The sequence below is a fragment of the Eulemur rufifrons genome, chromosome 15, assembly GCF_041146395.1.
Source record: "Eulemur rufifrons isolate Redbay chromosome 15, OSU_ERuf_1, whole genome shotgun sequence".
Lineage (NCBI taxonomy): Eukaryota > Metazoa > Chordata > Mammalia > Primates > Lemuridae > Eulemur > Eulemur rufifrons.
The window spans coordinates 22,958,092-22,971,434 of NC_090997.1; the positions used below are offsets into that span (position 1 = coordinate 22,958,092).

Genomic DNA, 13,343 nt, shown 5'->3' on the forward strand with positions numbered 1-13,343 from the left:
AAATAAGCATATGCTTAGTTGCCTCTCTATGTCATTATCCTTAGAGTTCACAAATGCAAAATGTGTTTATAAATGAAATCACTTCTTTACAAGAGGCATTGCATAAGCTAATATGCAGATGGGATGCCCATTCATCTCTTGCTGCAATCTAGTTTATCAAGGGTACTATTATATATTATAGACTATGACAAATACATTTTTTGTTTGCTTTTAAAATGTCATTAATGAATACTTCTCATTGGTATCTTCCCATTACCTAAGGTGTAGGATTCATGGATCCTCTAAAGAACCATACTCTAAGTCTACCTTCATGAATCTAGAAACAACTATTATAGATGGAGCTGGAGCCTGCTTAATTACAACAATGGCTTGCTATACTTAAGCCTTGCTTAGCATTAAAAAAAATAATTATGTGCTTTAAAGTTACCTTTCTGACTTCGGTTTCTTCTTCTTTAAATGAAGATTAAAATAATTTCTACCTCATAAATCTATTGCAAGTATAAAGGATACACAAATAAAAGTGCTATGCAAATTACTACAACTGCTATTTTCATACCAAAATTCATATATGGCATGTAAGTGCATATATAATGAGTTGTATGCATTATTCTTGATGGCATAATTGTGGTCAGAAGTGATTTATGAAATTACCACTGTAAAAGCTCTTTAATAACCTATACTTATAAATTTTGGATGTGAAAATTCATTCATTTTCTTTAACTTTGGAACATGTTTTGATATATAATCCATAATAAACCTTTATCCCTAAGTTCAGTTAGAGAAAAATAATTAAATTGAAAAATTGAAAATCTACTAAAAAGAAGTAAAATCATTTATGTGATCAACAATAAGAGATAGTAAAAGAGACATAGTCCCCTAGTTGTTGCTGTTTTGATTATAGGTTTATATGTATATATATATGTATATATTTTATACATATAAAAATAAAAGGGAGAGTTAACCAAGAGTATAGCCACATATTTATATATATACATATATAAATACATACATACATATATATAAAGAGAAACAAAAGGGATAGTTAACCAAGAGTATAGCCACATATTTATATATATAAATACATACATATATATAAAGAGAAACAAAAGGGATAGTTAACCAAGAGTACAGCCACATATTTATATATATATAAAATATATATATATATAAAGAGAAACAAAAGAGATCGTTAACCAAGAGTATAGCCACTCTACTATCTAATCATGAAGCACTAAACCTGCCCAAGAAAAGGTTTAGGAAATTATCTGGAAGCCACACAGATAAATTTTAGAGGAAAAGTTGCCATACTACACCATTTTCATGATGCATGAAACTTAAAGTCCACAATGACATCTGCATTTTTCCCAAAGTTTCTATTATCATAACTATTTCATTTTCTGTCTCCTTTTTTCTTTGAATAGCTTATCAAGTCCAGTAAAAATATAAAAATGGCCACCCAAAGAGAAAGCATACATCATTCTCTGGGTATTTGTCATAAATACCATCATAGCACTTAAGGAACCCGATCTACAGCTCCAGTATTGAACACATTAACAAGAGACTACAAATTCATAAACAATATTCTCTGGAATTTATAACATCAAAAGTTTCTCTCATAAGCAGCTTAGCATATAAGCATTAGAATTTGAATTTGTTCACTAGTTGATGTTTTCAAATGGTAATTATTTTCTGGTCGGGCGCGGTGGCTCACGCCTGTAATCCTAGCACTCTGGGAGGCCGAGGTGGGCGGATCGTTTGAGCTCAGGAGTTCGAGACCAGCCTGAGCAAGAGCGAGACCCCATCTCTACCAAAAATAGAAAGAAATTATATGGACAGCTAAAAATATATATAGAAAAAAAAAAATTAGCCGGGCATGGTGGTGCATGCCTGTAGTCCCAACTACTCGGGAGGCTGAGACAGGAGGATCCCTTGAGCTCAGGAGTTTGAGGTTGCTGTGAGCTAGGCTGACGCCACGGCACTCACTCTAGCCTGGGCAACAAAGTGAGACTCTGTCTCAAAAAAAAAAAAAAAAAAAAAAAATGGTAATTATTTTCTCCCAAAACAAATGTGAAATTATAAAATTCTGTAAATCTCACTGAGAATCAATTTTCAGAATATCTGATCCCATACTGTATTTAAAAGGTACAGATGAAAACTGGTGAAGTAGTAATATTAGATAAAACTGATGGGTGGCCATGGTGGCTCATGCCTATAATCCTAGCACTCTGGGAGGCCGAGGTGGGAGGATTGCTCAAGGTCAGGAATTCGAGAGCAGCCTGAGAAAGAGTGAGACCCTGTCTCTACTAAAAAAATAGAAAGAAATTAGCTGGACAACTAAAAATATATAGAAAAAATTAGCCGGGCATGGTGGTGCATGCCTGTAGTCCCAGCTACTCGGAAGGCTGAGGCAGAAGGATCACTTAAGCCCATGAGTTTGAGGTTGCTTGAGCTAGGCTGACACCTTGGCACTCTAGCCTAAGCAACAGAGCAAGATTCTGTCTAAAAAAAAAAAAAAAAGTAACTGATGAAAAGCATGGCAGAAATGGAAAAACAAGTTGAATCCCCACTAAGAAAATTCAATCACTTTTCACTTTGCAGAATTTTTTTAATTGCCAAGACATTTTTAATATTTAGCAGGTTTCCTGGCATTACATCATCCCATATTTTTCCCCTGCAGAGAAATTTAAACATGTGCTACCAGGTATATACATAGGAGGTCCTCTTATTCAACAAGAAATAAAAGCGTAAGACTTTTACATATAGTCCAACCACTTTCCATTCCCCCAGAGAATAAGCAGTATACTCAGTACAAGTTCCTAAGAGCTTTTCCATACCAGGAATCTTATGATCTCAAATTTGAAATTGTCATAGAAAAATTAGCTGATATACTGTTTTATGGCACAAATTACTCCCATTTTTAGGTTAACTTAAAATTTCAAATAGAGCAAGATTTCTCAACTTGGTACTGTGAACATTTTGGATCAGATCACTCTTTGTGGGGTGGAGGATCTGCCCTATTTTAGGAGGTTTAGCAGCATCCCTACACATAGCACTACCCTGACATATCTATCCACTAAATGCCAGTAGCACATACACACACACTTCCCACCCCCATCAACCGTGACAACCAAAAATGCCTCCACATATTGCTAATGTCTCCTGAGCCGTCAAATCGCCCCAGTTGAGATACACCGAAATAGAGCATTATCCCTGCACACTGAAGAAATGCAAGCTATGCTTGTGTACTGTCCTAGACACTTCAGAGACAACATCATCTACCATTCGAGTGCCCTGCTCTGGCGCACTGCTCTCAAGAGCCAGGGAAATCTTCCTGAGTGGAAATTGTCAGGGTACATTCTGAAGTATGCCCACCGAAGAATCACAAATCTTCGAGAAGAAGGAGGGAGTAGATGATGTAAATATGAAGTTGACTGTGAACTGGAATGATGACAGCTTAGCTAAATATATCCAAGCAGTGAAGGTGGCTAATGACATCGAGCAGGCTAGCTTAAAATGTTTTTACAATGGAGTACAGAAATTTATATTCATAGCAGGGCACTAGGAGGAGGTTGACTTATACATAGCACATTTTCATTGGGGAATATATAAATATATATATTTGTGAAAAATTTAACTCGAGTAAAGCACTTAGCACAGTGCCAGACACATGGTGAGTGTCCATTAAATGCATAAGTGCTGGCTGCTATTATTAATAGTAACACCAGCATTGATCATTTTATTTGTATTGTTTAATGAATTATACCCTTAAACATTTTAGCACTTAGGAACTAACCTTGTTTCCTTTCTTTCTTTCTCTCTTTCTCTCTCTTTCTTTCTTTCTTTCTCTCCTTGTTTATATTTTTTGCCCATAGAAAGTTCCTACTCATCTTGAAAAGCTCAACTCAAAGGTGAATTCCTCTGAGAGGCTTCCCCTAAGGTCCCTTACTCTCCCAAGTAAAGCATTAATTTTCTCTTCATTTGTATTTCCACAACACTTAGTGCATATTTACCTCATAGTTCTTAGCACATTGTATTACAGTTATTAAAGTCTGTGTGTGGCAGGCCCCACCGCAGCCCCTGGCCCTTAGGCTATGTGCTTTTGAGGTCGTATTTACTCGGCCTCATGTGTCCCCTCTGCTTGCCACATGGTAAGAGCTCAACAAAAGCAAGCCAAACTCAGCTGAATTATCTGGAAAATTCAATCATGTGGAAACCTCATTTCCCAATAATGCCAGATATATGAGGTGTGACTGAAGAGCAATGCCTTCTATATAGACTTGGGGGCTGTCAGCCTTATATGAAAAGATTAAATAAGTGAAATGATGCAAAGTGTGTTAACTTTTTACCAAGAATAATAAAGATTTGGATAAATATCAGAACACTCCTTTAACTTGCACACATTTAAATATGAGTAGGGATAAATGAGGGAGTTGGGAGAGATCGTAGGAATAAAATATATAATTTTAAGAGCTATAAGTCTCACTAAGATAAATAAATAAGAAAAGAGGTGACATAATGGATCTGCCGTATTTTAAATTTGATTACATAACACTGTCAAAGAATTTATAGACTAGATGGTTAATAGATCAGACCACGTCTTGAATATAAAACATGTCTGTCAAACATCAGTCTAAATTACTGCAAGTATCCCCCCAAGATACTTCTAGGCGATACCTTAGAGAAAGTGAACTTTATATATGTGAAAATATACATGCATTGTCAAATGCACTGCATGAAAGAGTACAATCTACACTGACTTTTCAATTGATTCTGAGTTTAATTCAAACTACCATGTAGATAAAATCCACAAGTTTGATGATAGAAGTTTTGAGACCCGACCTTGCTTTAAAAACAGAGGTACTAGTTTCTTTTTCTATCTTCATTTTAGTTCCTTAAGAAATATATGAAACCACAAATAAGCAACACTTAAGAAAAATTAACTGGCTTTATAAGTACTTTTTCACATTGAAATTCTTTCCATTTTAACAGTGATCACACGATATGTAAATGAAATATTTTTAATCTAGTCCTCGTCTCTTTCAGAGAATTAAAGTTTAAGTTCCAAATTAGCAGTAATTTTTTTTCCAAAGAATACAGAACAGAAAAAAAATATTTATTATTTTCTGTGAGAAAACAATGTCTTCCACAGCTTAAGAAAAAATAAATGCAACTTATTTTTAAATCCTAATGTTTTGTTTTGATTTTTGCCCCTCTGTACCTGGGAGAAGCTGAAAATGCTATTTTGTAAAGATATGTGTAGCATAAATTTATTTCATTATCTTCTCTCTCTTTCCTATAATTATGTATATTGCTGTTCATATAAATAATATTCATTTAAAATATTTAGAAAGTACAGAAAGGGATGAATAATTAAAATGTAAAACCAGCCACAAACCTGCAATGAACATTTCAATGATTCCTTCCAATCTGTTTTGTATATGAATTTATTTAAAATTAGTATAATAATGTATATAATTATGTTTCTTGCTTTAGGTCAATTAACATTACAGTTTGAGCATTTTTCAGGGTTATTAAAGATTTTTCAAAAACACAATTTTTATTTGCTATATGATATTCTTTCCAGGAAACAAAGTTTAACTTTTTCTCTTCTGTTTTACTTAAAAATGTCTTCAATTTTTGTATTATAAACAATAATATGGTGATAAGCATTTTTACATAAATCCTTGTCCACATTTATCTATATCTCTGATGTTTCTATGAAATAAATTCATAAATAATAAGTCTCTCATCCTAACCTACCCAATTTCCATACTTCTTCAAGTGTATTTTAAAGAAGAGTTCAACTATTTATCTAAAACTTGTGTTTTCAGCTATTAAGTTCACAGACAGTGTCAACAGCGTTGCTGACAAATTGGGGGACATTCATTTCCTTATTAGACTGTGAAATCTACCAATTTTTACATATACTAAAGATTAGGTAATAAAAGCAATTTTTTATTAAATAAAGACAGCATTATTTTACTTATTTATTTTTACATAAATGCAGGTGTCAGCAAATGGTAGCTACTGTCATTATGATAGCAAACTACTTTTGGTTCTTTTATGTGTAGAATCTCATAAACTGAAATACATGCTCCTATTAAGTTATATGAATATATATTGGCTAATGTATTTATTAAGTATCAACTCTGATTTTTACATTGGCATAAATATTGGTCCTTCTCAAATCATTTGAAATTATTTTTCTTGTTCTTAAATACTTACTTTTTTGTTTTTATTCTTTTCAGCTTTGTAAACTGAGACTTCAAGAGGTATAGCAGTTTCCCCATGTGTGAATTCCAAGGTCCATACTCTTATTGCATTACATTATTATTTTGTATGGTAACTTTGAATCCACTATAGAAATCTGAAATATTCTGTAAAACATACTTCTATTTCTATATATTCTTTCCTTTAAACATTTTCATTTGGAAGAGAAAGGGAAATGCAAAAAGTGAATCCTGCATCTATAGGCAATGACAGGGCACAAGACTGTACTATCTTACAATGCAGAATAGTGAACAACTCCTGGCAATGGATGAATGCCCATTTTAAAAACAAGGAAGTGTTGTACTAGAGATTTTTTGACTTAGTCAACAGTATATAAAATGGAAATATAAGTATGCATGTATGAATGTGAATGTTTTAGGAATTGAAAAAAAAATTGTAAAAAAATCTCAACTACATTGGCAAAAACAACTATTGCAGAGGACAATATCATAACCATAGAAGATAAAGGTCGCAAGTCAGCAACAATACTTAATAGTAGATGTTGAAAAATATGAACTTGGGAGAATTGAATTAATATTGAATTGAATGAATGAATTTTTAAAAAATATTATTCAGTAAATTAGATAAAAACCTAAACAATCTACACAATCCCAGAGGTTAGCATGGCAATGCAAGAGAATGCCAAGCAAAGGTATACATGTACTTTAGATTTTATAAATCAATATAAAGGATTTAGAAAAAAATACCAATGAAATTCTGAATCTGAGAGTAAATTTAAACACATGTTAAAATAAGTAAAGACCTGGTCAAATTATACCTAAGAATACTGAAAGAACATGCAGTTATTGCTGCAGAAACATTGAGAGTAATATTTTTTAAATCAGGAATAATTAGAAAAATACCAGTTAAAGATGGACAAATGTCCCATTTTAAAAGAATTGAATTTTCCCAAAACTATGAAGTCTGGTGAGCTAAGCAACAATATCCATAAATATTCCAAAATGGATTATTAAAGAAAAATCAGCATGGGTTCATTCAGAAATAAATCTATAAATTATTATCAATAGACCCTTCTATTAGTTCTTTATTTCCATCATTTTTATCATGTCTTAAATTATACAGTTCACATTCTTGGAAAATAGAAAGATGAAAGAAAGCTCAAAGGAAGCTTCATTAGATAACATTCAAAAATATCCTGAGCAGATAAAACAATGGATATAAATAAAAGATAGGACCTTTAATTGTGATCAGTATGAAATCCTATGTTTAAATTAAATAAATAAATATATTCCAGAGGCCTGATGTACCACTGGTTCCTGTAAAACATACTTGAGATGTAAAATAACCAACTATAAACTCAACATAGATAAAAATATGTGTGATTGACCAAAAATAAACATAATTCAAATATTTTAGGATATGTTGATGGAAGTAGTATTCCAGTTATGAGTAAAAATGATTTCAAAATATTAATTCATAGTAAGAAATTAGTAGCACTGAGGATAAAAGGAAAGAAAAAGAAATGACTTAAGATACTATCCCTTCCTTAAGGAGTTCATAGTCCAAATGTGGAAACAGATGAAAAAAAGAACTACAAATAAAACAATTATTAGTTATGATAATATTTAGAGTATTATTTTCAATTCTTGTCACTTGATTTTAAAAAATACTATCATTACTTAATATAAAAATAATATATTATACTATTCACTAAATATGCCTGGCCCTGTCACTGAGAAAATAATATCAGTATTCTCATTCTATAAATGGGACCACTGGATTGAGATTTTTTAAAAATAATACTCAACCACAGACAAATAGCTAGTAAGCGTTAAAGTTGAGAAATAAACACGGGTCTTTGTGCCTTAAATTCCTGCTCTTAAAAATAACAGTGTACGTAGACCAGAATATGTGCTCTGTTGGAACAAGTGTTCCATAGGATATTAATAAGTACGAAACACCCAAACAATTCATAGTCAAATAATGTTGAGGAAGACTAAGTAAAATAAAATTAACAGGTTGTTTTTAACCTTAAAGCCTTTCTAAGACTTTAATATTCTGATATGCAATATGAACCTCCTAGATGGTCTAACTGGCAGGGTTTTCAGACATATTTAACCTCAGAAGCTTTTTATTTTTTTCTTCATTGAGTACGGTGAGGGGCTAGTATTCCATGGAACACCCACTGGGAAACTCTGGCACACTGGGAAGACCAAGAAAAATCTAAACATCAGCAACTAGACATAGTCAGCAAGGAGACAATGGTGCCTTAAGAGGATACAGGGTAGCTATCTTTAAATATTTGTCTCACAGAAGGACTTAGTATTTCACCAAAAGGAGGATCTAGATCTGATGAATGTAAGCTAGTAGAAGAGAGATACCACTTCGATGCAGGATTTCAATCAGATATATATATCAATTTTCAATCAGACATAGATATATAGAGATATGCTGCCCAACAAAGGTGACTAATCACCTGTAAAGGTGTTACCCAAGGGATTTCTGCCTTGGGTTAAAGGTCAGAGAACACCACTAAGATTTATTTTTAACTCATATTCAATGGTTCCTTTGCAGCAATTAGCATCTGAAGTTTGTGTACATTTAGCATTTCAGACTGTCCATTTTTGTATCATTCTGAATTAAGCATCCTATAGCCAGAAGACATCAAAATACACATAACCAAGTGCATATGATTTACACTTACACTAGTGAAAAGTAAAGCAGCACTTCTCTAATTTACAGAACACCAAGTGATTTAAATCATCTTAATTATAAATTTCATGTGGGCAGAACAAAATGGAAGTTCTCTGGGGTGAAGGACAAATTTACAAAATGAGACAATAGGCCTAGAAACCACATACAGGAAAGCATGAGACCATTTAGTACACAGATGGGTGTCAGGAGTAGAGAAAATCTATGGAATGTGGAGCTCAATTACTCTTACTTTTCAATGTGTCTCTACCTGGCCCTGGCTGTCATTACACCCAAAAAAAACATGGTTAATTTGATAGATCGCATGAGTTACCAATGGCTTTTACTAAAATTTAACATTTGTTTGCCAGGGTAATAAGTTAGACATAAAGCTGATACCTATTTGTGTATTCCTTGATGATCTGATATATGCTAATCTTAATTGTTTCATTTTCAAACCGGCTGTTGCTCCTGTCCTTGTATATCCGGAATTCAGCTGCTGTCACCGCCTCTCCGTGAGGAATTTGAGTAAGATCAAACCGAAATTCTTTGTAATGCCTTCTCTGGTGAGAAAAATCCTTGTCTCTTTCAACTGGAAAAAAAGAAAAAAAAAATAAAGGAAGGAAAAAGTTAGTCCTTTATAAAATATGAAAATTAATGGTAAATTCTTCAGCTTTGCAAATGAAAACAAACAAGCGGGATAGTATAAAACTGGAAAAACACTAAAACCACAAACTCATACGTGTTTCCAGTTAAAGGAAATTCCACAAACCAACAGCCTTCAGTTCAAAAGCAATATAACCTCTGTGGTTTTATACAAATTCCTGGATCCTAAATGGAAAGGTTATCCAAAAGTGTTTTAAAAAGTGAAGGTTGTAAAGTGATTGCTGGATGTATCAAGTATCAGAGCACAGAAAATTTCATGCAGCAATTAGGAATGTGCTATAGAAACCTCCAGTGTTCTAGGCGAAGTCAGTGGAGTTGCACCTAAGGACTGTGTTTATGGCATTTCAGATGTCAAGTAGAGAAAACAAAATTATTTTTTGGCAAGAAATATTATTGCTAAAATGTCTTCCCCAGAAAAGTTTTTCTCCTTTTAGCAAATGAAATATTTCTCTTCTTCTTTTTGTTTTTCAAGGCGCTTTCATAAATTCTTACCCTAGTACTGTATAAGGTCTCCCAAAGACCTCTGTCTGTTCTTACTTAAAATTGAGAGGGGAATGTATTTTCCTCTTTTAGCAACCCTCCAACCAAATGAAGTCAAAGAACTGCTCCTCTTGGAACTGTATTAAGAAAAGTTGAAGAATTTAGGACAGAATGTGTCAGACAGATTGTTGCCTAATTTGGTTTTGTAAGATAGTATATTATCTGATAAGATCTATATTTAAGGGGTACCAAAAACTTTCTTAATGAACTATCTTATACAAAGGGTTCATTTAATTTACAGAAATGCAATATCATTTGATGGAGTTAAGTTTCTCAGTATTGGTAGGCTTCTCAAAATCTTGGTTGTCTAGGATAATAAAGAATAGTGCTACAAAAAATCCATTGCAAGGCACTGTGTGCAAGGTGTTCCAAAATTACAGCCTGCAACAATATTTTTTTTTAAACAATTGTTCCAGTGATATAATTTATTGCTAAAATTTTGTTACAAAAAGATAAAAATTGTACAAGTGGTATAAATGGATTCACAAAGTTCAAAAATTGGATGAAGGCTGGGCACCATGGCTCACGCCTGTAGTCCTAGCACTCTGGGAGGCCCAGGCAGGAGGATTGCTTGAGCTCAGGAGTTGGAGACCAGCCTGAACAAGAGCAAGACCCTGTCTCTACTAAAAATAGAAAAAGTAGCTGGGCATTGTGGCCTGTGCCTATAGTCCCAGCTACTCGAGAGGCTGAGGCAGGAGGATCACTTGAACCCAGGAAGTTGAGGTTACAGTGAGCTATGATGACGCCACCACACTCTATCCGGGGTGACAGATCAAGACTCTGTCTCAAAAAAAAGAAAATATTGGATTAAGATACAATAAATATCTCTAGAAGATTAATTGAAATTATGTCAACACTGCTATAAATATATGAAACTTGGGATCCTAAAATAGAGAAAGAGTTGAGATTATAGAAAGGAGAAGAGGATGATGACCATCCAAAAATGATAGTGGGGAGTCAGGGCTGCCAGACCATCATGCTCCAGAGACAGATGAGTGCCATGTCTGAAGCTCAAGACAATGGAACCCACAATCCCTTGCTTTCCTCCTCCAAAATAATCCCTGATTTATTTTCCCTAGTAGAGTAGAAGGTGGTTTAAGAGAGCAAGGAGCTCATCCCTACCTACATCTCACACACCAAAGCCAGCGTACAGAAAAATGTAAGCTACACCTGGAGGCATTTTTAAAAAAATGTTTTTGGAAATGGGGTCTCACTATGTTGGCCAGGCTGAACTCAAACTCCTAGGCTCAAGTTATCCTCCTTCCTCCTTCCTAAATAGCTGAGACAACAGGCGTGTTTCTCACACCCAACTGGACGCATTGTTGTCTTGTGGAGCTTTGAAAGGATGGTGCTCGTAGCCTGTCTAACTCAGGCTAACACTCCCTCACTTGATTCATGAAATTTTGTTTTCTTTACAGTATCATTATCTTGGTCTTAATAGAGGTCCATTTCCAGAGGGATCATAAATCAACTTTTCCCTAAATAAGGATTATAACCCCATTTGTAAGATGCTATTTTGGACCTTTTCTCTGTTTAAACTTTTGCTGGCAATAGTCATAACTTTTATTTTCAGAGAACTAAATTTAACTCACTGTATTCTTAATTTTCTGATTCTAAATTTAAATGAAGTAGATGACAATATATAACAGCATTTAAATACCACTTATGATATGCCAGGCATTATTCTAAGTATTTTATCATTGTATTAATACTCACATATTACACTTTATAACAACCTATAATGTAGATTCTATTATTGTCCTTATTTTGAAGATGAAAAAACTGAGGTGGCATGGAGAATAAATACCTTACCAAAGGATCTAAACCCAGGTGTCACCAAGCTATGGTTCTCAAATGCCAGAATATGCTGCTTCTGTTTATGCACTATTGCTTTGCCCTATTTTATTAGCACAGACCTAAAATCTTGCATTCACAAGTCCAAAATCCAAAAAGTTCTGAAAACTGAATATTTGGCTTCAAGTTCATTTGACAGAAGAACCAGAAATTAACTGAGGTGAAGTGATTTAAACTCTCTATTTATCACACTTTATATAAATATTTACTGCTTTGCTGCAGAAGGTTCTTGTGTTTGCTCAAGTGGCACTGTCCCAGCCCCTGCTGGAGGAGTTCCATACTTCATGATAAAAGCACCAACCAGCCACTCAAAAATATATATTTCTACATTCTGAAAGATAATATTCAAAATTCCAAGTGATAAAAACCATTATTTAATTTTTCATTAGCAATACATTTTGTTTGAAATTTAAACCGATTTAGAAAAGCAAACTGTAGTCCTGGAAATAAGTGCTGAGACATGAGCTTCTTAGGATCCAATCTAAAGTGTGCACCTGCATAATGCAGATGAGTATTGAGTTCATGTTATGTAAAGTCATCTACTGTTCTGGAATCCCCTCTGAGATGTTAGTGTAATAAAGTAGAAAGCTAGAATTTCAGCCATTATTATAAAATTTCAGTTTTCTAATCCAAGCTATTTAACTTAAACCCTTAAGGGGACAAATTTTCAAAGAGTTTAATAAAATTTTGTGTTAAATATACCACACAGAATAAAGTTGCATTTCAGATTTGTCTAGTGATTCAAATTCCTATATCCTACTGCTTTGAATCATAATTGCAACAATAAATTCCATTGGACATGTTGGAGTGAGTAATGGAATGAGACTTGTATTTATATAGCCTTGCACTCTTAATGATGCCCACAAATATTCAGCAAGGTAATCTTAGTTACCTCAAAGACTAATGCTAGGGAGGTGGCAAATATTAATATCCCTGATTTAAGAATATGAAATTGGGTGATGACAGCTAGGTGGTAACAGATGTTTGTCTCCTAAAGCTCATTATAAATCTTTGTTCAACATCCATACCACCTACATAATGACATCCTACTGTTCAGCACTGAGAGACTAGTTCATTGTTAGTATATTTAAACAAAGTCTTTCAGTAGTAACCCAAAAAAGTAGAAAATAAGCTAAATAGTAAGGAGTTTGATCACCATTGTGTGGTTACCATCTAACAAAATGCAATACCTAATCCAGAGAAGTTTTCTAATAAATATTAGTTAAATGAAAGATTGCATGAATGGATCAAAATCTACTCCTGTCTTTCCGCTCAGCATCTCCTGCTGCATTACTCCCTTGGCTGAAGGCATGGTAATTTGTTTAAGCATCATTTGTATGGTACAAATTTCATTGAATTCT

General features: G+C 33.7%; 1 protein-coding gene across 3 annotated transcripts in view; it reads right to left on the bottom strand.

The window, feature by feature from the left end:
- Nucleotides 1-13,343, bottom strand: part of BMP5 (bone morphogenetic protein 5) — a 128,777-nt gene that overhangs the window by 60,065 nt on the left and 55,369 nt on the right. For all 3 annotated transcript variants that reach the window (XM_069488151.1, XM_069488150.1, XM_069488149.1), the window contains exon 2: nucleotides 9,322-9,514. In XM_069488151.1, the coding sequence (XP_069344252.1) occupies nucleotides 9,322-9,514 (193 nt within the window). The remainder of the gene's footprint in view (nucleotides 1-9,321; nucleotides 9,515-13,343) is intronic.